This window comes from Wyeomyia smithii, chromosome 2 (genome assembly GCF_029784165.1).
Source record: "Wyeomyia smithii strain HCP4-BCI-WySm-NY-G18 chromosome 2, ASM2978416v1, whole genome shotgun sequence".
Taxonomy (NCBI): Eukaryota; Metazoa; Arthropoda; class Insecta; order Diptera; family Culicidae; genus Wyeomyia; species Wyeomyia smithii.
Genome location: NC_073695.1, coordinates 17,678,808 through 17,705,927, shown reverse-complemented (window position 1 = coordinate 17,705,927; position 27,120 = coordinate 17,678,808). Strand labels below are relative to the sequence as shown.

The following is a 27,120-nucleotide window of genomic DNA, read 5'->3' as shown; positions in this document are numbered from 1 at the left end:
GAAAAACAAGTTATCATATTTAAAAAAAAAAAAAAATATTTTCAATTATTTTTTTTAAAAGGCATATATTTTTTGGAAGGACAAAGTATTATCTACAACTTTGCCGAAGACACTATGCCGTTTCGACTGTAGACATATTTTTAATTTCCAATAGAGCACTCTATGAGGAATCAAGAATATTTCTACAGTCAAAACTGTTTATTTGATTGGCATAGTGTATCTGGCAAAGTTGTAAATAATAACTTCGTTCCTCCAAAAAAATGTACCCTGTGAAAAAAAAAAATAAATTTAAAATATATAACTTTTTTTACGATTTCTCTATGGCCGGTTTCGTTGTTCAGGTAAACTTTCGAGGTTTTTATAAAAAAAATCAGTTTTTTTAAATGGGCTGTTTTCGATAATTAATTTATAACTTTCTTTTATTTTTTTTTTAAATTAGTAATTTGTTTCTAGAGTGTATATTTTTTTTTGAAAAAAAAAACTATTATCTACAACTTTGCCGAAGATGTCACACTTCTCAAACGAACCGTGTTGGCTCTAAAAAATTTTGTAATCATCAATACCTATCCGAAATAGCATTTTCCAATAGCATTTCAAAAATGAGTTGGCTTCAATAAATTAAACCAATAGCACAAAATGGCATCTTTTGCCTATAAAAACATCTATGCAAAGTTTTAGCCAATGGGCACGTTCACGTTCTGATGATGTAAACTTGACAGAAAATGTATGGTCGAACTGTCAAAACGACGCAAACCCAGAAACAACGAGTCAATTGTGTTGCGTATCTGATTGAGATCCCTAAACTCTCATTATCACTGAATAACATCGATACAGTCTTTTGTCCGATTATATAAGCCAGAGCAATGTGTGTTCATTCAAGTGTTGGCAAAGGACATTATTGTGGTAAATAAAACGAATAAATTGTCTGGTACAACATTCGAAAGACGAGTGCAAGTGTCTTAGAGAGTAGATTTTTCAAACAAAGTAATATAACATATTCCATCAGTTTCCACCGTTTCATTTAAAAGTTTAAGACACTTGGAATCGAAAACATTTTTCAAATATTAAAATTCCATGTACTTCCCGTGTGTGATTTTGCAAATGACATGAAAGCATTCAACATTTTCCACGAGACACAATCTTAATTTTGGTTGAGATAATTTTTTTTTTGCACAGAGTAATTTGATACATTTTGTAAATTTGTTCGGTAATTTTTTGCCATTTTACTTATAATTTTTATAAATAAATTTTTGCAAAAAATTTTTTTTCAGATGACATCAATTCTCGACGTTTCATGCGTTTTTAAGTCATTTGGAATCAAAAAATTTTTTTCAAAAACCGAAATTCCACGTACCCCCCCCCCCTTTGGTGATTTTTCTGTTTTCAAAAAAGCCAAACTTCAATTGCTTTGCGCCACCCCATTTTAAGCCCGATTGAGCTGAAATTTTGCACAGGGTGTTTTTTCGAGCAGGTGAACATTTTGTATAGGGTTTTTTTTTTAATTTTCTGGTCACTTTTTTTCCATACGATGATTGGCGCCCTAATACACATACACACACGCTATACACACATATACACACGCTATAATCACACGACTTGTTATCAACGCGTTCCAAGTCTCCATATGATCCCTAGTGCCGGTCATGCTCAATTTCGGACTGTATTCCAACAACAATATCTGAATTGGTATACCAATGGTGGAGTTCAACTCAGATCGAAAGGAAGCCGGACTGTTCGCTTTGACGGTCGTCGACCAGGAAATGAACTTCATTCCATGCTGCATGTCCTTTTATAGCGTCACTCAGAATGGAGAAGTTGGGTAATTAGGGGAAAACCAATCACGTGGTAGCAACTCCACTTCCTTTTTACGTCGCTTACATCGGGTAATGAATATGGAGCCACTTGGCTGGCCCAGAAATTCTCGATGGAACGCAGCTGGGGGATGTTGGGCGGGTTCGCCGACTTGGGTACCACATCGATATTCAGCCGCTCCATTTCTTCCAGCGTTCACTTCGAGTAGTGGGCCGACGCCAGATCCAGTCAAAACACCGCGTCTTCACCCTTATGATATTTTGTGATGAACGACGCAACTTCCGGCAAGCACTTCGTACTATAAATTTCCCTGTTCGCGGCTTTAACATCCCCTTTTCGCTGATTGTCAGCTACAGCATTACTTGCTTGGGGGACTTGGTGAGTGAAAGGAACTACTTGGAGTTAACTTTCTTCGTGGGGGAAGTGAAATACGAAGGGCCCTGCCAGTCGTTGCCATCCAGTCCAGATAGGTCTCGTCGTCCATTCACCGGGAAAATTGACTTGACCACCTCATTCAGCTGTTGCCGCTGCGTCATTGCCTACACTGCCTATAATCGCATACCAGTCCCATATGGCTTTTCATCGTTTTTGAGTTAAATATCAAATTCTATCTATTTCTTGCTCTACTATCGATTAAGGAAATTAAAAAAATATGTTTTATTTGAAAAAGTCAGAAAAAAATGTAAGGTCAAATTGTCCCATCTTAAAAATAATCGCATATCAGTCCCCCCGAATGTTTTTCCCGAGTATGGCCATATTTTTTTCTTTAATCCATATAATCAATACTTGGTGCTGTTTTTCAAGCTTTTTACTGTTAAAAAATCATCAAATAACTAATAAACCCAAGGTTATTTAAAATATGTTCTACACTAAAGTTAATTCAGAGTAGACACTGAAACTACAGCTTTTTCTGAAAGTTCGTCCCCGAAAGGTTATTGATTTTGTCAATCAGAGGGATAATAGCCTTGAGCAAAGCTGCTTTATGTAAGGAGTAATTTCCTGTGGATGTTCTGCTCACTTCTAATGATCATTCTAGTTGAAGTTGTCAGAACTCAGAAGAAATCGGTTTTAGTTGCTTAGCTAAAAACAGTTTGTACCTCTTTTCATCTCCGTCGTCTTCCGTTAAGTCACTGTTGTAATGAAATCGGAAACTTTCCTTTTCTAATATGCTAAATGCACGGGCTAATGCGGAATAATTTTATTCAGCACATATTGTGAAACACTGAAGACGTAAGAAAGAAAATTATTCAGTAGCATACCCAAAACTTCAACCTTATATTTTGCTTTGCAGCGACGACCTTAAAGTCGGGGTAAGTAATGAGTGAACGTCTCCGCCATTCTCTATGCAGCATATTCAGAAGCTGTCTACGGCCATAAACGTCTGCCCATATTCAAAAAACTTGAGAAAAATATGACTACTCCTACACCGAGCGGTTGAAAGTGAGACTGGTATGTGATTATTTTGCTACTCGATGGCCTAAATAATCGCATATCAGTCTCTTCCATATTTTTTATTTTAATTTTCACGAAAAAGGCAGTTTTTCAATGAAGTAGTTATGTATGAGGTCTATTTCATTACATTCAAACGAAAAAATTAGAATAATCCACCTCAAACAGGTGAAATACGCAAAACAAGAAAAATATCTTTAAACGCTGTTTTCTCAACTCGATGATTTTCCAGATGGGACTCATATGCGACTATGGGCAGTACAGCTCCGAGACCAATGGATGGCACTGGCGCTTCCTGACATGCATGTCCACGTTCGCCAAGTACTTTTTCACTGTTTGTCCGGTTGCACAGACCTACCGGCCAAGCGCACGCAGCGATGTGGCCACTTTTCATTCGGTCTTCCAGTATCCGGTGTCCATAAAGTTCCGCACGATGTCAGTTTTCGAAGCGGCGGAGTACAGTTCACGCACACTTCTGAACGGAGTTTTTTCTTTGTTTTCGCCATCACGGTTAGAGTTCGACTGATAGAGCTGTCAATTTTTTTCTGCTGACACATGGATTACTATGGTTGATGCTGCATGGGTAGTTTTGTCAGTGCATGTTAAGATAAATCCATGAAAAATCGGCAATTTTTGTCCTTTTTTTAAATCTAGATAAACATTTGAAAAGGTCCTATCTGATTTCATCGTTTTTCCGGAGCGTCTTTTCATTTTGGTAATGATGCAGCTTTAATAACTCCCCCAAGCGTGGTTTTCGTTCAGAAGGCTAGAGTGATCCCTCAGCTATCAACTTGTGCAAAAAAGTGTTCAATAAGTTATTGTGATTCAATGAAAGTGATCGATCAAAAAAACTATTAAAGCAGATAGGACCTTCTGAAATGTTACTCTAGAAATGCAAACGTTATATATCATATTTACAAAAAAAAGTGATGTTTCGGTAAACTTAGGTTTGGGGCGAACGATCAATTTTGGGGCACTCAAAAAAACGCTGTTTACTTTCGTGAGCCGGTGCGTATCAAAGGCTCGTACATCTCGTACATCCCTAATCATCGTCAGCAACCGAAACATCCAATAGCGAGCCTTGTTGCAACAGGGTTTACTGATGCTGGAGCCAGTAACTTGGAACCAAATGCATATGAATGAAACCAGAGTCATCGTTAGATTCAAAATGTTCCAAACAAACTAAACGTCTTTCTAATTATTATTGAATCGATGATGTTTTAGAATGACAGGATTCATGATAGTGAATCGATCAGTTAATATTTACATTAAGCTAGTCAGTACCAAAATCATCAATATTGATTACTGGTTGTACTGCTTCAATGATAGTAGCATTCTGAAAAATATTACCAATACCAATACAATTCATCATGACGAAACTAGCACTGGTTATTACTTTAATGATTTGGAGTCGTCTTATACATTGAAAATACGCTAATGCATCAAATGCGTTATCAACAACGTATATTCGTTGCATTAGTTTCGAACTTATACGAGAGTTGTGCTAACTTCCCACAATATTGATGTGGTTTCGCACCATTCAACTTTTGCGTGAAGATTTTGTTTGAAAATTATGTGCACCATAATTTTATTTGCGTGAAAAATCATGGAATTTCCTATCATAAGCGGAACAATTCTTCTTATGCGATTCAACATAAATTTCGGCACTTTATCTTACTGTGTAGTCAATGACAGAATGCGTGGAACCATTTCGTCTACCTATTTGATGTCTACGTTAGAAAAACAAGTCAATCGTATGGAAAATACAAGTAGATATTTGACCTTGAAACGTTTCCATTATTTCCACTATGTAATAGGAAAATGACGGGAATTAAAAGCATACTATCAATAACATGTATATATTAATTAATCAACTGCATATTAATTATTGAAGTCGGTACAGTTGTTTAAGAACTATTAGCATTTAAAAATTTCCATTCCGCCAACTAAAAATGTTACGTATTCATTTCAGTTTTTATAGAATGTACCCCATTATAGTAAAGAACGACGTAGTACTACGTCAAAATTAGTAATTAAGTGTAGTGCAAAGATTCTATCAACAGGTCAGGAAGAATTGTGAAATTTCACCGAAAAGCACATTGTAAAGCCGAGAACAAGCAAAAATTATCCCAAGGCACTGCCGTTTGATTTGATTGATTCCACCGTGCATGAGGCTTTTGTATAACATGGAACAACTATGCTTGGAACGGCAGCACAAGTATAGAGAAACGACCAAGAAAGCGAAAGAATAGTTTCCAAATAGGCTTAGAACCTAATGGTCTGAAATAGTGGGAAGAGAAAATGATTTTGAATTTTGCTTAGAAGAATGAAAACACAATTCTAACGCTAGAAATGCTGAAAAAGAAAGATCCCACAATGTGCCGAGAACGCTTCATAATTCATTTCATTTTCATTCATGGCAAACTGTCGTTGCGCTTCACTTTAGATTACAAACGTGCAATCAGAAAATGCTTCTTACATAAAGCCATTAATATGAAGGCACAGGCAAGCAAACGCACCACGCATAACTGCAACTCATTTGATTTGACCGTTATTTTGATCCACGAAAATAAATTTCTTGGTACGTCTGTTTGTCTGTGATTTGCGTCTATGTTTCCTTATCGCATGGATTTTCAGCTCCAGAAGGTTATTCTGTTTGAATGTAATAAGAAGTTCTGTCGGAAAATCGTTTATTTTTCGTTTAAATAAGTGTTTTTTCGTTTTTTTTTCATCACATTCATTTGACACGGCACAATACAGTGTTTTTTCGTTTGACACAATTTTGTAATTAGGGGTAATAATTGTATATGATCAGTTTCACTCCACACGAATACTAATATTAATTCCTTATTTTGCCATATAATTGTTATCGATTCCAGCCCGGCTGACGAGCGCAACAAGAAAGCTCTCTTGCAGGACAAGGATGCCCGAATAAACATCAAGATTTTTCTTGGCCAAACTATTCAGCAGGATTCTTCCGACAATGGTGTTAGCGATACGGAGTGTTCCGTGCTGCAGGGTAACGATACCAATCGCCGTCAGCCAAAGCAAAACCACCCGCCAGCGGCGGCGTCTCAGCCACCGCAAAGCAATCAACCGAAGACGACCGAAACGGAATTTTCGGTAGGTATTCGGCCTTTACAATCAATCTAAGTTTTAATCAGATTGGTACTTTGGAAGTATAGTTTTCCAGTAGCCCATTTCGAAATCATTTGACTATAAGCGTCCTTGGAAAGCGAAACTGGGTCATCAGTGATCATCAGTTATTTTGTTTCGTTTAGTTTTTCCTTATAAATCAGGCCTTATGTGAAGCGTTGATGTCTTCTCTTTTTTTTTTTTTTTTTTTTTAAAGGTGGCGGGGAAATCTGCAAACAGACACCTGAGAAGAGAACTCAGGGTGTGGGGATGAGACTAGGGGAGAGATGCTGGGGTAGTTGCACTCGCCCAGACACCTACTGATCCCTGTCCCGACCCACTAAAACCCCTCCAGTCTCCAGCCCTGGTCTTCCCGGAACGACGGTTAAGTATTACGTCGGGGAGTGGCTTTTGTGCGTGATGCACCCTCTTTACTCTTATAACCTCCTAGCTAACTACCTGGAGACTGGTAATTAGCTACCACTGGCGTGTTGGTGGTTGACCCGCCACACACGTTGCAGCTCCAGAACAATCTGAGAGGCGGCCGCACAGACCGCGTTCCAGATGTCCGGGTCGTCGCACATCCTCCGGACTAGATTGTCCGGAGTAGTGCCAGGCTCGCTCACAGCCATCATGTTGCTCCTCGCTCTTGCGAAACGGGGGCATACGAAGAAGACATGCTCAGCAGTCACCTCCTCCTCCACGCACTCGGGACACATGGGGGACACCGCGTGTCCGAACCTGTGCAGATATTGCCTGAAACAACCATGGCCTGACAGGATTTGTGTCAGGTGGAAGTTCACTTCACCATGTCGTCTCCCGACCCAGCCGGATATCTCCGGTATGAGTCGGTGCGTCCATCTGCCCTTTGTGGAGTTGGACCATTCCCGCTGCCAGCGGAGCATCGAGAATGACCTTCTGGTACCTCGTATGCCCCTTGTGTCACGTTGGTCGAAACACTCTCGGTCCTCCTTGATGGCGATGCTGATAGGCATCATGCCGGACAAGACACAGATTGCATCGTATGACACCGTACGATACGCACTCGCAACTCTCAGGCACATGAGCCTGTAGGTACTTTCCAGTTTACCACGGTAACTGTTAGTACCTAGCGCTCTGGACCACACTGGCCCACCATACCTAAGTATGGACGAAACCACGCTGGCAAGAAGTCTTCGCTTGCTGCCATAAACCGCTGAGCTATTGGACATCATACGAGATAGTGCTGCAATAGCCGATGAGGCCCTCTTACAGGCATAGTCGACGTGACTCCCGAACGTGAGCTTGTCGTCCACCATAACCCCCAAGAGCTTCAGGGATCGCTTCGAGGTGATGGTGCAGTCTCCGACTCTGACCACCGCCTGTTGCTCCGATTTACGGTTGTTCACAACCGTGACCTCCGTCTTATGATGCGCGAGCTCCAGTTTCCTGAAGCGCATCCAGTCCTCGACCTTGCGTATACAGTGCGCGGCCGTCAACTCGACCTCCTCGATAGACTCGCCGTAAACCTGCAGCGTTATGTCGTCTGCAAAGCCGACGATCACAACCCCTACAGGGAACTTGAGTTTCAACACTCCGTCATACATGACATTCCACAACACCGGGCCCAGGATAGAACCTTGCGGAACTCCTGCGGTAATTGGGACGCACTTCTGACCCTCCTCCGTGTCGTAAACAAGTACTCGATTCTGGAAATAATTTTCCAGAATCTTGTACAGCGACACCGGTACATGGATGCTCCTGAGCGCGAGCGCTATGGAGTCCCAACTGGCACTATTGAACGCATTCTTCACGTCGAGCGTGACGATTGCGCAGTAGCGTATTCCCCTTCTCTTGCACTGGATTGCTACCTCCGCCGTCTTGATGACGGAAGAGATTGCGTCCAGCGTGGACCTGCCCTTCCGGAAGCCGAACTGGTTACTTGCCAGACCGTGTACACCCTCCGTGTACCTCACCAGTCTGTTGAGGATGATCCTCTCAAGCACCTTGCCCGCGGTGTCCAGCAGGCAGATAGGCCTATATGCCAATGGGTCCCCTGGCGGTTTCCCAGCCTTCGGCAATAAGACCAGTCTCTGCCGCTTCCACCTGTCCGGAAAGAGACAGTCATCCAGGCACCTCTGCATGACTGCCCTGAACAGCCCGGGGGCCGTTTTTATCGCCAGCCTGATCGCCAGGTTAGGGATACCATCCGGTCCCGGTGCCTTGCTCACCTTTAGGGATTTGGCGATCACGATGAGTTCCTCATTCGTAACCCTTGCCTCCTCCCCTGCCTCGACACGGCTGTCGTCGCTCACGGATTGGATGCTCGGCAGGTTGGCCGACCATCTCTGGTCTATGTCTGAGATACTGGAACGTCGGACGTGAGACTCGACTGCCGGAGGCCAAGGACTTGGCTCGTGGCGTGGAAAGAGTCCCTCGATGATACGCTCCAGCATCGCTGGTGATCGCTCTGCAAGCGCCAGCGCGCCTTTAGTCTTGGCCATTACGATCCTGTTGGCGTCACCCCACGGATTTGTATTGGCACTCGCACATAGCCTATCGAAGCAGGCCCTCTTGCTGGCCTTTATCGCACTCTTTAGCATCGATCTTGCCGAACTGAATGCTGCGCGGCGCTGTGTCCTCTCTTCTTCGTTTCGCGCACGCTGCATCCTCCGTCTTGCAGGGAGGCACGCACTGCGAAGGTCGGCTATCGCGTCCGTCCACCAGTAAACCGGTGGCTTTCCATTCCTAGGTTGGCGAGTCCTAGGCATGGTGGCGTCGCACGCCCGCGATAGCATAGCAACTAGTTGGTCAGCAGTCGGGCGGAGCCAACTGCCCCCCTCGCGCTCCCTTCTCATTGCCTCTTCGAATACCTCGGCATCAAAGTGCGATGTCTTCCACCCGCGAACGGTCGGAGTGTTGGCTCTACCCGTCGCTTGCCGCCTCTCGTTGTTGTCTACACTATAACACACCGCCTGGTGGTCGCTTTTAGTGTAGCCATCGTCTACCCTCCAGTTCTTGATCAGTCCTGGGCTGGAGAACGTCACGTCGATGATCGACTCCGCACCATTTCTGCTAAATGTACTTTTGTTCCCAACGTTGGCCAGATCTAGGTTGAGCTTTGCAAAAGCCCCCAACAGGATCTGGCCCCTCTGGTTCGTGAAGCGACTTCCCCACTCAACAGCCCAAGCGTTGAAGTCGCCCGCCACCACTAACGGCGTTAGGCCCGTTAGCTTCATGGATAGGAGGTCGACCATCTGGGTGAACCTTTCGGTAGACCAACGTGGCGGAGCATAGCAACTGCAGTAGAACACTCCGTTTACCTTAGCAACTACGTACCCTTCTTCTGAGGTTGAGACAACCTCCTGAACCGGGAACTTGCTCGTCGTACATATGGCCGCCAAACTGGACTTATCCGCAACCCAATTACCGTTTCCGGGAGGGATGCGGTAGGGATCCGATATGACGGCGATGTCCGACAACGACTCAGTGGCTGCTTGGTGTAGCAGCTGCTGAGCCGCGAAGCAATGGTTCAGGTTCAGTTGCGTCACCCTTACGCCCGTGGTTTCGCAGCCGGCTTACCGGCTGGGCACCTGGGGCCTCCCATAAAGTGTTTGGCGTCCCGTTTCCCGGAACATACCATGCACTTGGGAGACTCCACACAGTCCTTTGCTTTATGGCCTGCACCTCCACATCGCCTGCACAGCTGGCTCCTATCGGGCCCCTTGCAGGTCCAGGACTTATGTCCGCCCTCAAAGCACCGGGAGCAAATGTCTGGTTGCTGTAGTATGCCCAGAGGACATACAGACCAGCCGACCTTCAACTTGCCCTCTTTCAGGGCCAGGTTAGCGTCCGCCGACGGTAGTCGGAAGGTAGCTATCTGGGTCCCCGCCGAACCTTTGCGGAGGCGGATTGACTCCTTAGCCACCTCCACCCCGCACTTCGCTTTTAGGGCTTGTGCAATGTCGCACCCCTCAGTGATTTCGTCCAGGTTTTTAAGCTGGAGAGTCACTTCTGAGGTGAGTGCCCGCACTTGCACCTCCTTCCCTAGGACCTTTTCAGCTACCGTTTTGTAGGTAGCCCCCTTGTTCTTGGCGTCCTTCCGGAGCTCAAGTATCATCTCGCCAGTGCGAGATCGGTGGATACTCCGCACATCCGCCCCCAGATCCTTGAGCTGGGTTTCCCCCCTCATCTTCTTCAAGACTTCTGAGTACTTCGACCCATCCGTCTTGAGTATGAGGGCATCACCCCTACTCCGCGCCTTTTTGACCTTTTTTGGTCCTCTGGCCGCTCCGCCATCATGTCGCGTCGCACCTTCCCGACGCTTTCTACCCTCTACGGTAGTCCAAGGGTTGCCCGTAGCCTCCACCTGTGCCTTTTCCGCGGTGGACCTTGAACCGGTTGGCGTGTGTTCCCGTGGGAGTAGCACGACCAATGGTTTCTTGGTGTTCCCGGGGGCCGTTTCCCCCGGGGACTGCCTCGTTCGCTTAGCGACCTGCCCCGTGGAGCAGACCGACGCGAACGAGGGGGCGTCTGTCTGCACCTCTTGAGATGCAGTCCCCCTCCCGGTCCTGGCCGCTTTCTCGGCCGCCTTCACCCGAGCTACGAGTTCTTCGTGCTCCTTTCTGGCTTCATCAATGGTGCTCCGAAGCAGGAGGAGGCTCTGCTTCAGGTCGCCAGCGATGTTTCGCCTGTTCGCCAAGAACTCGATTATGGCATCGAGTTGTTCAGACAGCGCCGCCACTCTTGGCCGCGTGTCCATACACCTTTCGACGGCCTTGACTAGCAAGGGACCGTCTACCGAGATGTCTGGTGTGGACACCGACGGATTCGCCGTTTTTCCACCTCCAGACTTCGCCGCATCCGTCTCCGCCTTCTTCTGCGGAGACCGCTGGATGCCACCTCGTGCGAAGGGATTTGGTAACCCCTCCGCACCCGTCTCTTTTGTTTTTGAGTTCAACATTTTTGTTTATTGGGTCCCCCTACCAGCCGCTATCCTTATCCATAATGGAGTAGTCGCCTAAATGGTCCCAAGGTAGTCTATGCCGGAGCAGTGAGGCCATGGCTAGGGGCGGCTGCCATAGCGCCTTATGGGCAACTATGACACCCCCGACCGGCGCAAGTCAGGAAAAGACATCTGATCCTACTCCTGCCGGGTTCCCACCCGGCAATGGACTCGGAACGTACTGGAAGGCCTGCCAGGTTTTACGGGACGGAGACCCCTGCACCGGTTGTAATCTCGCCGTTTCAAGCCGTTATCACACGACATTACTAAGGGAGCTCGGCGCAGGTGCCAGCCCAAAATCATGGTACGAAAACGAAATCCGACTCTTATCCTATAGTGATGCGACCAGTTGCCGTAATTGGGAACATTACTGGCATCAGTCCCAATGGGCGGTATAGTGCATTTGGGTGGTGGGAGCGGCACTACTCGCTCCGTCGGAGCTGCTTCCGGCCAGTGTGGCTTTTGCGAGAATTCAGCGGCCCAGTGCCTGAATCTCGCCACGACCTAGGCTAGCTCCCGCTGATGGTCCGGGACTGCTTGCTAGCAGTGAGCACTTCCGTGGCCTTTAGTTATCGCCAATTACCGACCCGTGGTGGCATTCAGCTCTGCCTCGATGTCTTCTCTAGATGAACTTGAATGTAAGAAACAAAGTTACTAAAAATGTGAGTCTCGCAAAGTTAACCACATTTCAGGTTGATTGATTTGTAAGATTTGGACCACTGCGACCATTGTGTTGATCTTTTGTGGTATTCACATCTCAGGTAATGACTAATAATGTATTCTAAAGATCAAAAGAAATGTATCTAGAATGCTCTAACGCCATTCGCTATTACTTTGGTAAGCTTCAAGACGGATTTCTTTCAACTTTAAAGTAATTTACATCAATTTTTCTTGAGATATTCTCTGCAGGCTAATATTTTTTTTCATTGTATAATACACTCGTGAATTTATATTATGGCAACTTAAAATTTATGTCTGGACACTGGCAGTTAGAGCTTTGAAATTGAAAATTTCGAACAAAAAATTGGAGAAAAGTTAGAAACAGTTTTACTTTGGAGTATGTGGTTAAAAATATGGCTTATAAAAATTAGTAATATTCATTTCATTTATATAGCGTCGAAGCCAAGCTGAGTTCACGCACTGTCTAAAGCTTCGCCTATAAAATTCAAAAACCCTCAAGCACGCAAATCTGTTCTCTATAGAACATTTGCATTCTCCCAGCAGACAATAAATTAAGGAACCTATGAGGCATAGTTTCAAACAAACCAAGGAACTTCTGAACCAAACTTTCGAGACGCAAACATTTCAGCTATATAGGTTGGACGCAAGCCTTCTGGTAATGTTAGGCAGGGGAAATGGAGGAATAGACGAGTGAATTTACCGACGGAAAAGCGTAACTTTCACTGAATCTGGGAGACATTTGAAGAGGTTGAATTCGTTTGAAGCGCTCTAGGAACATGCTCATGGGTTTTCCCCTGTATGGATATAACTTTAAACTTAGCACTAACTGAAATTTTCTAACTTTTAGTTAATTGAGTGAGGTTGTATTTTTTCACTTTTATCATAAAAACATATCAGATATTTTCTATGTTCATGTTAAAAATTATTAATCTTATTATGAACCTCAAAAATAAAAAAAAAAAGTTTTTTTTTACAAACAACGCAAATCCAAACATTGAATCAAAGGTACAGTACTGTGCATTAGAAAATTCATTGCGGAAATAGGACATGGCAACTGTTTTACGTGAATGCTGCAATGCTTACCAGGATTCATGTTTCCATTGTGACGAGATAGACAGTAGTAGGCCTATGCAATATATCCAACGCTTGGTGCATTATATCGCAAGCGGGAATTCCCGATCATCGTGCTTTTTGATCAAGCTTGAGCGTGACTTCACTGACGAAATAAAAAGTAGAACTTATCATTTATTATTTCAAGACCTTTTCCTCGCTAGACACTAGCGAGTATTTTTCATGGCTGTTTAAACGATTTGATAGAGAACTCAGTTTAGTGACAGCTGTTCTTTATCAGCATATTATCCTATAGTTTTTGACCCCATTCCCAGTACTCGCCATCCTAACAAGAGGATGGAAAAGCAAACAGACAAACAAATGCGCTTTAGCCTGCACGAAATGAACATGTGCCATGGCGGTGAGCCGAACGGCTCTCGGTAAGAATAAACGATAATGTGGCGTGATTTTTGCCACCAGACTCAACACTCACAGCAACAATGCACACCCGATGGTAAATCAGGTCTTATCAGTATCGTTTGAGCAATGCACCTTCACGTAGCTTTCGAACGAAACGAATGTTCACACCACGAGCCTCCAGCGAAAACTTTTCCGCATTCTTCTCGAACAAATGAACTAACTTTCACATCATAATCGTGTGTGAAAAAAAAATCCAACAGAGGACGAAGTTGGCGAAAAACTTCCGTTTTTAACGTCGTCGGTAGTGTGAAACTTTGTAAACAACTTTAGCCAGTGGATTCGTGAAAAATGCGCTTTCCGTGACATTGACGCATAATGTTAACACTTCAGTAGTACCTTCTACTGCTACTACAACATAAACATTGGCGAATTTGTTTACAGCCTAACTCAGTGTTTAAAATGGTGGCACAAATAAGCTCTCCCAAGATGCGAAGTTTCGTTTTTGGCAAAGAGTGCATTCGTGTGTATAGTAATTTGTAAGGACTCAAATAAAAAGTTTTCGCCAGGACATTGTTGGTAGAAAATTCACGCAAGTTGCTAAATAGTTTAAAAGTGATGAAAAGTTGCCGCTTCGGCTGATGAGTGCATGACTCTATGAAGGAGAAAACAAAACCAGCGTGGTGGTTTCCATTGTACTTCCCATTTATCAACGTCACGATAGAGTAATTAGAAAGAAGCGCTTCGTTTTGTGCTTCGTTTGTAATAATTAAAATACCTCAAGTGTTTGCATGTTGGAGAGCGTTAGTATAAACGAGAGTTAGTACAAACGTAATTTTGGTAAAGGTGCCTTCATTTTCATCTTCAGCATGCGGAGCATTTTGTGCATATTTCTCTAGAGCTCTCTTCAAAGCTGAGTTGTTCTTTTCCTAACGTAATTTTATTCATCTATAGACCATTTTACGAGACGTTTCTGAACTCAATTCATCAATGAAATTTTGACAGAAAGCCCGAAACCGCTGACATAACGCACGTAAAAGCAACATCATCATCAGCAGGATTCGTGACACCTGTCAGTTCGTAAAATGGTCTATGTCATGTTCACCATTATCTTGAACGGCCAAAGCACGATGAGTAGCTCCGTGAATTGATCTATGGCAAATTTTTTTCTTTCAAAATCGATCTATTTTCAATTATTTTTTTTATTAATTTTATTTGATTCAATATTATTTTTTTATGTCTGTCACATTTTTTCCTATGTTATCTTGCAAACATATAAAAATGGATTTTTGTCTGTCTGTTTCTTATGAACTAGTAAGTTACTGAACCGATCAGTGTGAAAATTTGTATTTTATGATGATTCGGAACACTTCATCTCTCCGGAAGGGAGGGTTCCTATACAAATGAAACACAATTTCTGCATAACGCGAGAGCTAATCAAGTAAATGGATCCAAATTTGGCATGTGCAGGTTCTTGTGTTTTGCGACTCAAGATGATAAAATGTTATATAAGCGGGTTCTTAGCGAAAGAGGAGCCTCGTAGATGACAGATTGGAAGAAAAAACGAAAAATATTTTTGCCATTTTCTATCCGCAATGTTTTGGCAGGTGAATAAATGATTTCGGGGCACTAAGAAACACCATTATTGGTGTTAATATTTTGATCATTGCGGGATGATTCTAGTTTTTTTGTTATTTCTTGCAGTAGGGGGATTAGGGGCATAATGAGCACACGGGACGAAATGGACACCCCACTTTTATGCGAAACTACGCATTTTTTAATACAATATGGTATGTGGAACTCTTCCGTAGTTACTACAGTATCTCTTTATGCAAAACAAAAGTGTTTTGGCTGTTTAAAATATGGAAATGTAATGAAAAAATCAACTTGGTTCCCGGATGTTGGAAAAATTATTATTATTGCGCACTACAAAATAAGCTTCTACGGTCATTTGAATGGCTCAATCACGTATGTAGACAAATCAATATGACGTATGGGTCGTACCCCGAATCTCACCATCATTGAAGATTTGATTTTAAGCTATAATTAGTATTAAAATCTCATGTTAACTTCAACTAATTCGATAGGGGCGAAATGGTCACCTTTAGGTGGGGTGAAACGAGCACACCTTGTCACATAAACTTACCTGAAATTCATCTCAGTAGACTTGTGAGTTTATCTGTTTTCATAGTCAGTGTTTGTTTACAGTGATGGTGCGAACATATATTAGAAAATCTTTGAGACCGTATCGGCCAGAAAAAGGGACTGCAGACAGAATTGGCCGTCAAGTATCACGGCATCCCGCGGCAAACGTTAGCCCATTAGTTGTACTTCTACACAGTTTCAAGATATGTTCTATAAGAGTGTTCATTATACCCCGTGGGTGCCCATTATGCCCCAGTGGGGTGCTCATTGTGCCCCACACATCGACTGATTGCTAGTTTTTGATGCATGAATCTAATTTGTGTTTTTCACCATTATACGATAAACTTTTCAATTTGTGAATAGTGTACCTTTAATTATAGATAGTTAATTCAAGTTTTGCACTGAAGACAGCTTAAAATTTTTGTCGCTTTTCATGCTCAAATCAGCAACCAAGTTAGGGTGCTCATTATGCCCCTATTCCCCCTATATTTCTTTTAACTTAATTATCAAACAATTTTTCCAAGTTGTGTATTTGCATTAATCTGGCGGTTTAATCTGTGTTATACATTACCAAACGATTCAATCACAACAACACACAAATTTCAATTCACATAATGTGAAGATGATAATCAATATATGATCGTATTTAGAGAAAAACAATTTTCTCAAGAATTTCAGCACCATCCTTTAACCGCTTGGAGCAAATTTAAAACTGTACATTTTATAATTTATAAATACGACAATTCAGTATTACTTCAAGAACGTGTTTGTGGCCCTGAGATGGGTCGATTGTAATTTGTATTTGACAGGAGAAATCATATAATTTATTGTGGTTTGTATCCAAAACAATCCGAACACTTGCAATATTCAAGCTATGAGCGACTCTTTTCACTCAAACATAGCTGGGGGTCTATACATTCGCCTACTTCGATTTGTTTTGACATTTCGTAAACAGTGGTAAAAATGACGAAAAAGACGAGCGCGAACGGATCTTGTACAGCCGTTCCGAATATCTTCACCTCTCGATACGTGAAGTCGCAAGAAAGCCTAATTTACCCAAAACCACAGTCCACAATGTGTTGAAAAGGTTTTCTGAACGTTTGAGTGTCGAAGAAAACCAAATAGTGACAAAAATATTGGTTGTGCGAATAGTTAGACCGATGACATAGTAAGCGTGAATAGCGTCGCGAAGCGATTCTCGTTACCGTGGGTAAATGTACAGCCATAAGTAGAGCTGTACATTTAACCACGACAACCCGAATCGTTTCGCGACGCTATTCGTGCTTACTATGTTATCGGCCTTAGGAGGATAGAAAGGTGAGGATGATTTTGGAGAGGAATCCGAACTGTGACTCGACAAGTAGGAATGTCACCAAGATTCTTTCAGAAATCGATGAAGCGTTCCGGTTTGAAGTCCTACAAAGTTAAAAAAGTCCTCAGCCGCAACGATAAGCAGATTTAGACGGTAGAAACAGGTTCTCGAAAATTGTATTGCGATTTTTTGACGAAATTTTCATAGTGGACGAGGACTTTAAACAACTGGCTTATACACTACAATGGGCAGAAATGATACCGAAGAGTATTTCAGGACAAAACAGATGGCTAAATTCTACAAGAAATACCTTGTTTGGCAAGCAGTTTGTACCTGTGGCAGAACAAGCTCATTTTTATCATCACAGGCACAATCAACATGGAAATTTACCAGAAAAAGTACCTACAAAAACGATTGCTGATTTTTTAAAGAGTCATAATGATAATCCTGTTTCGCACACAACGTTCGTCTGTATACCTTCAAACAATGTGCAGTGCAGTCCATCCTATTATCGATTTTCCTCATTCTTTCACCTACACCGCGCTAACTACTTGTTGCGTTAGTACTCTTCGTAGGTCCTTATAACAGTCATACGGTTTTCTTCATCATATAGGTATCAATTCTGTTTGGCGTCACATCGCTACTTCGTTCAATCGAATTTGCAAGTTACACTGTCTGGTCCTGGCAAGAAGGCAAAGTTAAGAGAGAGAGACATAGCAGGGCTCTACATTTTCGAAGCATAAACATTTCGCGCACCTATTTGATTCGAACAGTTTTATTTTCATTTGGTTCATTTCGGTAACTGTTATCGGATCACGATGCTGTCAAACAGATTTGATTACAGGTTTCTTTCTCGTCTGGTGTTCATCGGGTCATTTCAAAAGAAACTGATGACTGTCTCGACTGACGAAGAAACCGACGCATATTATGACTCTTTCGCAGAGCGAACGTGGAACGATATCGACAGGCACGGAACATTCCAAACTCAGTCCTCCGAAGGAAGAAACGCCAGTAAAAAGACTGAGATCGCATAGCTGTACCAAGCTAACGACACTCGGAAGTTCTACGAGAAGCTGAGAAGGCTCCCGTAAATGCTATGTGCTGCAAGCCGATATGTGCAGGAGCTTTAAGGCAAGCTGATGGCCCCAGTGACTACTGCTTAACATTGCCCTGGAAGATGTCATTAGGAGAGCGAGGATTAACGCGAGTGGCGCGATAATCCAAAAGTCGGTTCAACTGTTTGGCTACGCCGACGATATCGACATTGTTGCTCGGACCGGAAGATGGCGGACTAAAGGCCGAAGTCCAACGTATTGGACTGGTCATCAATGCATCCAAGACGACGGTAGACGACGCCGACGCTGATCAGACTGGTAGTTCTCTACGGGCATGAGACATGGACAATGCTTGTGAAGTAGCAACGTGCCCTTGCGGTCTTCGAGCGGAAGGTGTTGCGTACCATCTTTGGTGGAATACAGATGGAGAATGGAACGAGGAGAGAGCGAATGAACCACAAACTGCAGGAGCTGCTTGGGAAACCATCTACCGTCCACAGGCAGGTTGCGGTGGGCTGGGCATGTCGTAAGAATGTCGGATGACAGCCCGGCAGAGGTGGTTCTTGAAACCAATTCGTCAGGTTCACAGCGGGCAAGGTGGATCGAGCAGGTGTAAGACGACCTACGGACCCTACACAGACTGCAGAGCTGGCAAACTGCAGCCATGGACCGAGTGGACTGGAGACGGCTCTTACGTACAGCAAAAGCCACACCACGGCTTGGGACTGTTTGCATGACTCTTTCCTCTCATCCTGCGTGCCATTTGAAATTGGTCGCAGTTGGAACGGCATGAATAGTTTTCCTTCGACTCACAATGAGCTCAAACATGCAACGAACTTTTTTTTATTGGAAGCAATGACTTACAGCGTCACTAACACCTCAACTGAACACGACTTTGTCAGGCTTTGAGACAAAGTGCCTTTCAACTCCCGCTGGGCTTTATTTCGCGTTAGGTTGAATTATTTATTATCTTGCTGCCCTTAGCCATTACCAAAACGCATCAACCTACGTGAGAGTTCGCATAGTAATTGCTCGCCGGGTTCGTCGCTTTAACGTTATGTTTACGCGAAAACTCATTTAAGTCTCGGAAAAAATGGTAGGGACATCGAAATTCACAGGAATGGTTGAAGAGCTATAATGTTTTATTTTTTCCGGTTTGAGCTTTTGAGGGCACCTGTGTTGACCCGTGTTATGCATTAAAAAAACATTTGAAGATAAACCATGATGAAATAACATTTACATTTCAAACTTGACAAAAATTGCCGATTTTTCAAGGGTTTACCTCCACACGCACTGATGAAACTACCCATGCAGTATCAATCATAGTAACCCACGAGTCAGCCAAAAAAATTTGACAGCTCTATCAGTCGAACTCTTACCGTGATGGCGAGAACAGTAAAGCTACTTCGTTCAAAAGCGTGCGCATTCAAAGAACGGTTCTCTTTCGTGTCGAAAACGGACATTGTGCGGCATTTTGTGGACGCCGGAGAAACCCGTTCCGATATATACAACATCTTGGCACTATTGGACAACAATCAGAGCACCGAAAGAAAGCTCAGTTTCGAACGGCCGAAGACCTTGAGCGACAAGAAGCTCCTAAGAAGGCTGAAGAGGAAGACTGAGGAAAAAAGTAGGAGGTTGTATCCAAGACACGACCGCATAAATGACGTAGAACTACGTACACTATTAACAAATGCATTGAGTGTTTCATTACCCTAGTAACACAACTGGTTTTATCAAAGTTTCATAGCGCTTTTTTGGCTGTATTGAGCGCTATGAAACTTTGATAAAACCAATATTTTTACTTGGGTAATGAGTTATAATGTCTACTAATGAAGGGTCGTGAATTTCGTGAATCGGATTCAGCAGTTAGCAGAACGTGCCGAGTTAAAAACCATACACAGCACACACACAAATCGTACCATATCATAGACACACACATCATATCATATCATACACACACACATCATACCATACACACATGAGCCGTTGCGAACCAGAGTGGTCTATGTGCCATCGAGCAAATTGTTCAGGAGAAACAATTATCGAAAAATCTCTGAATAAAATTCTGTTCAACGGATTCTTTCAAACAAAATGTTCTAATATAAAGGTTATGAAGTGGTTTAACATTGGGATGCATAAAATTAACAGTTTCTTTGCGAAATCGGTGATTTTATCTCACCAATGTACATAGACCGCTCTGACTATATATATATATATATATATATATATATATATATATATATATATATATATATATATATATATATATATATATATATATATATATATATATATATATATATATATATATATATATATATATATATATATATATATATATATATATATATTCACTGGAATCCTCGAATCGTTTCGGAACAGAGTGGTCTATGTATACACAAACCCGGTAAATGACAAAGAAAATGACGGTAAATCGTATAAAATGGCTAGTTTCACATGTTATATGATACATATAGCATGTCACATGTTAGATATTACGTGTTACATTACATGTAACACAAGATATTACATATTACATAATATTTTACATGTTACATTCTTCGTGTTACATCACGTGTAACATGTTACATATCACGTGTGACATGTACAAAACAAGTGGCATGTTCCTTATCACATGTAATATGCTACATGTTACGTGTTACATGATAGTATTACATCGATTCATGTACATAGACCACTCTGTTCCTAAACAAAACGGCCATTCTGTTTCGGACGAATTTTCAACACGGAATAAATCAGCTTTAAAATTCGGTTTTCCGAAATTTTCTTAATCTCCCAACTTCAGCTTCTTGAGTAGATGCGGTTTATGCAAAAAACTTATTTTCGAAAAAATGGTCTTTAGACCACTCTGTTCCGCAACGGCTCACATCATACCATATCATACACACATCACACCATAACATACATACATCATACCATATCATACACAAACAGCAAGCAAGCGACCAATCAGAGGACGTTATTTCTATTTCAACAAGGCTTGACAATTTTCAATAGTGCAATAGTTCGTAGATTCAAACAACATTTTTCTGCATTTGGGCAGATGCGTGTATAATTTTCCAATCGATTGCTGCAAGAATGAAGAAAATCGGTTGAAAACCAACCGACCTATAAACATTTGAAAAGGGACAAATTTGGTCCCAGTTTTTCAGTTTGCATCCCTGTGTGGTATGCTAAAGTAAAACGTAGTTCTACGTCAAAATGGCTTGGTTGGGAGGGCGTTGCAATCGGCCAAATAACGAAAAAGTACCTAGCGAACATGGATATACACGTCAGGAAGCGGCAGTCCCGTCCACTGGTCTCGGAGCTGCAGGCAATGACGAAGCGGCAGCGGCTGAATAAGTTGGTCAAGTCGATTTTTTCGGCGAACCACGACGTGGCCTATCTTACTCTAGATGGCAACGACTGGTAGAGCACTTCGTAATTTACTTCCCCCACGAAGAAAGTGAGTTCAGAGGTGAAGTTTATTTCACAGTTCCTCACGAAGGTGCTGCTGTTACTGACAATCAAGACAAAGAAAAGAAAAGAAAGCCGGCCATCTTTCGCTCCGAACTGGCCTTGGACGGAGAAATTTATGGTATGAAGTGCCTGAGTTCATCGAGAAATACCATAAGAGTGAAGACGCGGTGTTCCGGCCGGATCTAGCGTCGGCCAACAACGTCTCACAGCTGCTTCCCATCAAGAATTTCTAGTTAAACCTGAAGCGTAAGATCTACTCCAACAATGTTGTCTCGAAAACTGAGGAGAAATTGATAAATATAACGGAGAAGTTCTTTCTTGCCTACACGCATGTTTTAGTCCGTAATAGCGAATGTTCCGATTAACTGCCGGAAGACCGCTCGCAAGGACGTAGAATTGCAAGTTTTGCGAGTATGCTAATATAATTAACTTGTAATCTAAACATTGAGAGCATCACGAAAATTGTCCAATTTCAAATGCTTTAAACTTAGTTAGTATTCAACGAATTTTTTTCCATGCTCACAGCAATCGATCGAAACTGAAACCAGTAAGGGAACAAGAGAGAGAAATAAATGAGTATTATTACTGAAGTTAACAACTTCAGACCATCGGTTTGTTAACCCCAATCGAGTATATTCCCTAATATATTGCAAGAAATACATTGACATGAGACAGGCTTTCGCAATTCTGCGTGAATCTTGTGATCGTGTCTCATACATAGCCACTTCAACTTTTTATATTTTGTTTTAAAGTTTTGTTTAATTTCGCTTAATGTCACAGATGATTATTGACCCTCTAGTGCCCAGTGTCGCCTTAAAACGGTCTTCAGTTAAACCTCTAAAAAGCTTCAATCAATATTAAAAAAATGTTTATAAAGTTTCATAGTGATTTTTTCGAGGTCCGTCTGAAAATGAACATGGGCACTAGAGGGTTAAGATGTTTTATTTTCTCGATGTTTTAACAACTTCACGTAAGTTTTTTGCCTAAAAATTTCTGAAGTTGTGAACGTATTTTGCCAAAAAATAATGAGTTTAATTAATTTGGTATCCAAGGTACATGGATCCAAAACTATTAAATTAAGTTTATAAATTACTTAAAGTAAGCATAAATATTTGCCAGTGCACATGACAATCTCCACAACTAATTCACTTTGACCATGGACTCGAATTTGAAAATAAGATTTTTTTTTCAGGAAATTATCAAAGGAAATTTTGAGGGAAAAGCAAAGGGAAGTTTAATGCAAAAAGAAATATAACAGGAACAAAAAAAAAAAAATAGCAAAAACATGATCGAAGTTAAAAAATGTTTTCAGCCAGTGACGATTTTTGATATTTTTTCTCCAATTCACTTGAGCCCATAGTAGGCACGAATTCCGCTGATAATACCCCTCCGGATCTCACGGCTGGTATCAATGTCCTCAGTTACCAGTGAGCGAAGATAGACAAACTCGTTAACTACCTCGAACTCATCGTCGTCGATCGGCTTCGATTCCGCTGGTTAGAATATACTTGTTTTTTTTTTTTTTTTATATATATGTCTAATATTCCTGAAGATCATCTGGTAAAAAGGGAATCACGAAAAATTCTTCTATTTTTTTCAAAGCTATGAATTTATAACAGATACATTTTCATCAACTTTTCTTGCATAAGTGAATATTTCTGGGTTCGCTAACTTTTACAGGACAAGAATGGGAGCTCTAATAACAGAAGACGTCCAAGCACTAAGCTTTTCATAATAAGGCTAATTGTCTCGGTTTTAGTATACTTCATTTTCCGATTTTAATTAATAATCAATTATTATTCTGTAGTTAAAATTCAAGTTTTAAACCTCACAGAAGATGCAACATGGGTTGAAATTTGTTTCGAAAATCAATATCGAAAACTAGTGCCTCCCAAAATCTATAACACGCTATCGTACTGAATTTTGCGTGGTGGGATACAGTTATTGCGCTTTATAACAACTGCATGACATACATATGACAGGTTGAACGCCGCAAGTGCACCCACAATCGATATGCTGAAAAGGTGGTGTAACATACAACTGATCGATTGAACTTTTTAATTTGGTTGGAAGGTAGACGCAATCATTACCCTTTCACCACGCTGAAACTACAAAAAACGTTCACGTGTTTTAAATTTTTCCAATTATAGCATTCGTCGGAAGTTGTTGAGAGTAAAGCACCTAAGGCCGCACCACCGTCATCTGCTGGTGGTTCTTCGACTGCGTCCAGCAGCGGTCGTAGCTCTTCGCTAGCTCAACGTCGTGCCCAGTTTCACGCTAGCCGTCAGCACTCGGAAGCTAACGCTGATCGACGCCCGCCCCTGGTGCGGGCTATGTCAGCACCGAACCGACCAATTGAAGAAAATCCTAAGTTCCTACAAAACAAGAAAAAACCTCGTAAAAAGAAAGTGTCACGGTGAGTTGAAAATACACCAAACAATTTACAGTAATTTTATAAAATATTGATTGATATCATCCAGCGAACGTGACGAAATAAACGAGTGCGATGAAGACGACTTTGACGAGGCCGAATCCGTCAAAATTAATACAGCCAACAACAGGAATTCGATGCTCGGTCCACGGTCTCGTTCCGTCATAGGAGGCGCAGCGTGTGACATCGAAACCCTCGTATCTTTGCTCAGTTCCGGTGGCAGTGATTCCGAGAAGGAAGATTCCACTCCGAACGACGGTGCTGCACCAGTCCACCATAACATCGTCACCGGATCGTCATTCAAGGCACGTGCACCAATGCTCAAAAAGGCGGGAAAGTCGGGTTAGTTCCTGTGTGATATACTGTGGAAGAGATTCGCAACAATTAATCATTGCTTGTCATAGTTTCTTTCCAGGAAACCGAGTTGAAGCAATCCGCTGGTCTCAACCGGGACTATTACACGGCTGCCCACCGTAAACCACCATCGTTGCAGCCGATTGCGAACCGAATAAGAAGAAGTCAGCAATTGGCCAGCTCATTTAATGCATTTCATTTGCGTGATACCAAAAAGAGGTACTGTAGAATATAATTTCATTTTTTTTTTTTTTTTTTTTATTCGCTAACTCTATTCTGAATGACATTTAGTTCGAGTGAAGAGAGTAAAACGGATGATGACAGAGCGGCACGTTCCGATGATGAAGAACCTAACGAAGCAACCGACATAGAATCATTCCCATCTGCACCACCAACAGCCCAATCGAATTCAACGACGGCAACCGCCAGTGAAACGCAAGACACAGGAGATGGACAAACGCCCAAGGAGCGTGAGTGCTACCGACTGTACCAAAAAATGTCCAACATGGGACTTGCGGTTTCGTACGATACGATCCTACGCGGGATGTTAACTCCGACAGAGCTTCGAGTGCTTCAAAAGCAAAGATCAAAGCTGCAAAAGCAGCAAGAATCTAGACAGAGCAGCAGCGAGGCCGAAACAAATGACACCAGCAAGAGCGACGAACCGCTGCCTCAGATGGCCGGCTCAGTTTGTCTGACGGAAGAGATTGAAGTAACCAACGAACCAGTTGTCATTGCTAGCGAGCTACAGCAAATCGTAGGCCAATGAAGACGCTCACGCTTTCTAGGTTTAGTTAATGAACAGTCATTTGAATTCCATTCATAGGCACACAATAAGTTGATTTCGTTTATCCGATACACTGTGATAGAAGGGAAGACCAGTACCAGGAGATAGTTTTATTATGCTACAAGCAGAGAAAAACCTACGTAGAAATTTTGAAATGCACCTATTACTATAGTGCACAAATGATAAAAGTTAGAGTTTAATACTGTTGGGAAATGGATAAGAGATTGGATTATAGAATGTCGTTATAGCGAACTAGTAGACGTTTGTAAGCTCAGATGTATTTTTGCACTATTAATGAAATAATTATGTTATTAATTTGTTAGTATTAAAGATCATTTGCTGGGGAGAATAAAGCAGCACACATTCGATATTTGCGCTTCTGTTTTGCTATGTTTACAAATTACCATGCGATCCCATAAATTTACGTTTAGTGCTTGCGCCTTGTATGTTTTATAGAGCTGCTGAGAAATAGTGATAATATTACCTATTTCCCGCGGATTATGCCGTATAACGAACATTATTTTTTTCGTTCTCCCATCCCAAGGCGTTCTTTCACATTAAAATCGAGCAACGTTGAGTTACAAGAAAGCATTTCGACTTTAAAATAGTTTAATAGGATGCCTGAAAAGTAAATCTGCGCTAACCTACGTTACCTACAGGCTACCAATGCAATTACTTCCTTACCAGCACGCTAGCAAAGGTGGTAAAGGAACTGTGTTACACGGTTTATTGTTAATTTTTGTCGATAGTCATATAAATAGCATCCGGACAAAGGCGTTTCCCTAAAGCGCTCTAACTAGAACGTGCCGTAACTAACTGAACTCATATAACCTAACGGAAAACCAAGTATACACGAAACGTCGCTGCGAAACGACTAGCTTAGTTACGGGGAGAAAACAACTGAAAAAAAAATGCAAAAGTCTCGTACAAATAGTCTACAAAATAACGTATATTGTAAATTAAATAACATATATCACACGCACTTTTAGTTCATTGCTATAGCATTTCTAATCCGTTCAACTGTCGTGTCTGCCTGTATAACAAGTAGATAGTCGTAAAAAATTCTCATCAAGTTAACCGACCTGGCGTAAAGTGACCAAAAATCGACAGTTTGCTTCCTTTTGCTGTAATACTGATTTCATCTGAACCAATTTTGCATTTCTGAAATCCTGTTTCAACGGTTTCGCATACATCAACTTAAATACTAGGAAAACAATCCGAAACTTCCCTCGCCCGTAATTTTACTTGATTTCTTATTTTTCTGCTCTGTGTAGGAATAAATATATGCAATATTTTTTTTTGCTTAAGATTTTGCGATATAAAGTGCGAAAATATCACTGGTACATCGGTAGTATGCATAATATTACACTCGATTCGTTCGAATTGGAGTTAGCGTTGGTTGTGCACATCCGGAACAATTTTTCCTCTGATGCACTAACGGTTTGCGTATTGTTGTAAAACATGGCACTACATCTCATATAGGTTTTGTAAATCATAACTCTAACGCCTGAATTACTCCTTCCTTAACTGTCTCTGTCATAGTGAGTATAATAATTCGTGTCCGCGTCTATCCGACGACGACTGTGCTCCCTCCTGTCATTCGACAGAGTTTAAGTCTCATTCGTTAGTTGCTGGCCAAGTGATTCTAGCGGAATGGTAGACGACATCAATCACTTTTTAGGACCGACTCCAACGGATTGGGACCACGGAATTTCGAGGTGGACGAAGCGGATAGCGAGGGTTTCCAGCCGTCACCGGAAAGCATGCTGCTGCCACTGTTGCTTCCGCCATTACCGTTGCTACTGGTGGAAGTGTAAGCGGAAGATGACACCTTGGACATGCTACCGTCCAGCACGTACGGCGTCCGCTGGGTCTGCAGACAGTTGAGCCACTCTGACAGAGTGATCTTACGATCGTTGTTCACGTCACAGTAGCGAGGCATCTTTTTGCCACATTTGCGAAGTTGTCTTTATGAAACGATAAAAACAAACATGATGTTATCAGAACTTAATTATTAGAAAGTGA

General features: G+C 42.1%; 2 protein-coding genes across 8 annotated transcripts in view; one reads left to right on the top strand and one right to left on the bottom strand.

Moving 5' to 3' along the window:
• LOC129721215 (nucleolar and coiled-body phosphoprotein 1) overlaps positions 1-26,051 on the top strand; it is a 32,066-nt gene extending 6,015 nt beyond the window's left edge. For 2 of the 3 annotated variants that reach the window (XM_055673518.1, XM_055673519.1), the window contains exons 3-7: positions 6,141-6,384; positions 23,674-23,939; positions 24,004-24,296; positions 24,359-24,527; positions 24,600-26,050. In XM_055673518.1, coding sequence (XP_055529493.1) covers positions 6,141-6,384; positions 23,674-23,939; positions 24,004-24,296; positions 24,359-24,527; positions 24,600-25,077 — 1,450 coding nt within the window. In that variant the 3' untranslated portion in view covers positions 25,078-26,050. Of the gene's footprint in view, positions 1-6,140; positions 6,385-23,673; positions 23,940-24,003; positions 24,297-24,358; positions 24,528-24,599 lie in introns of all 3 variants that reach the window. The other variant, XM_055673517.1, reaches the window with a different exon arrangement.
• A 333-nt stretch (positions 26,052-26,384) lies between these two features.
• The window catches only part of LOC129721217 (SPARC-related modular calcium-binding protein 2), an 81,374-nt gene continuing 80,638 nt past the window's right edge, over positions 26,385-27,120 (bottom strand). For all 5 annotated transcript variants that reach the window (XM_055673522.1, XM_055673520.1, XM_055673524.1 and 2 more), the window contains one exon: positions 26,385-27,062. In XM_055673522.1, coding sequence (XP_055529497.1) covers positions 26,762-27,062 — 301 coding nt within the window. In that variant the 3' untranslated portion in view covers positions 26,385-26,761. The remainder of the gene's footprint in view (positions 27,063-27,120) is intronic.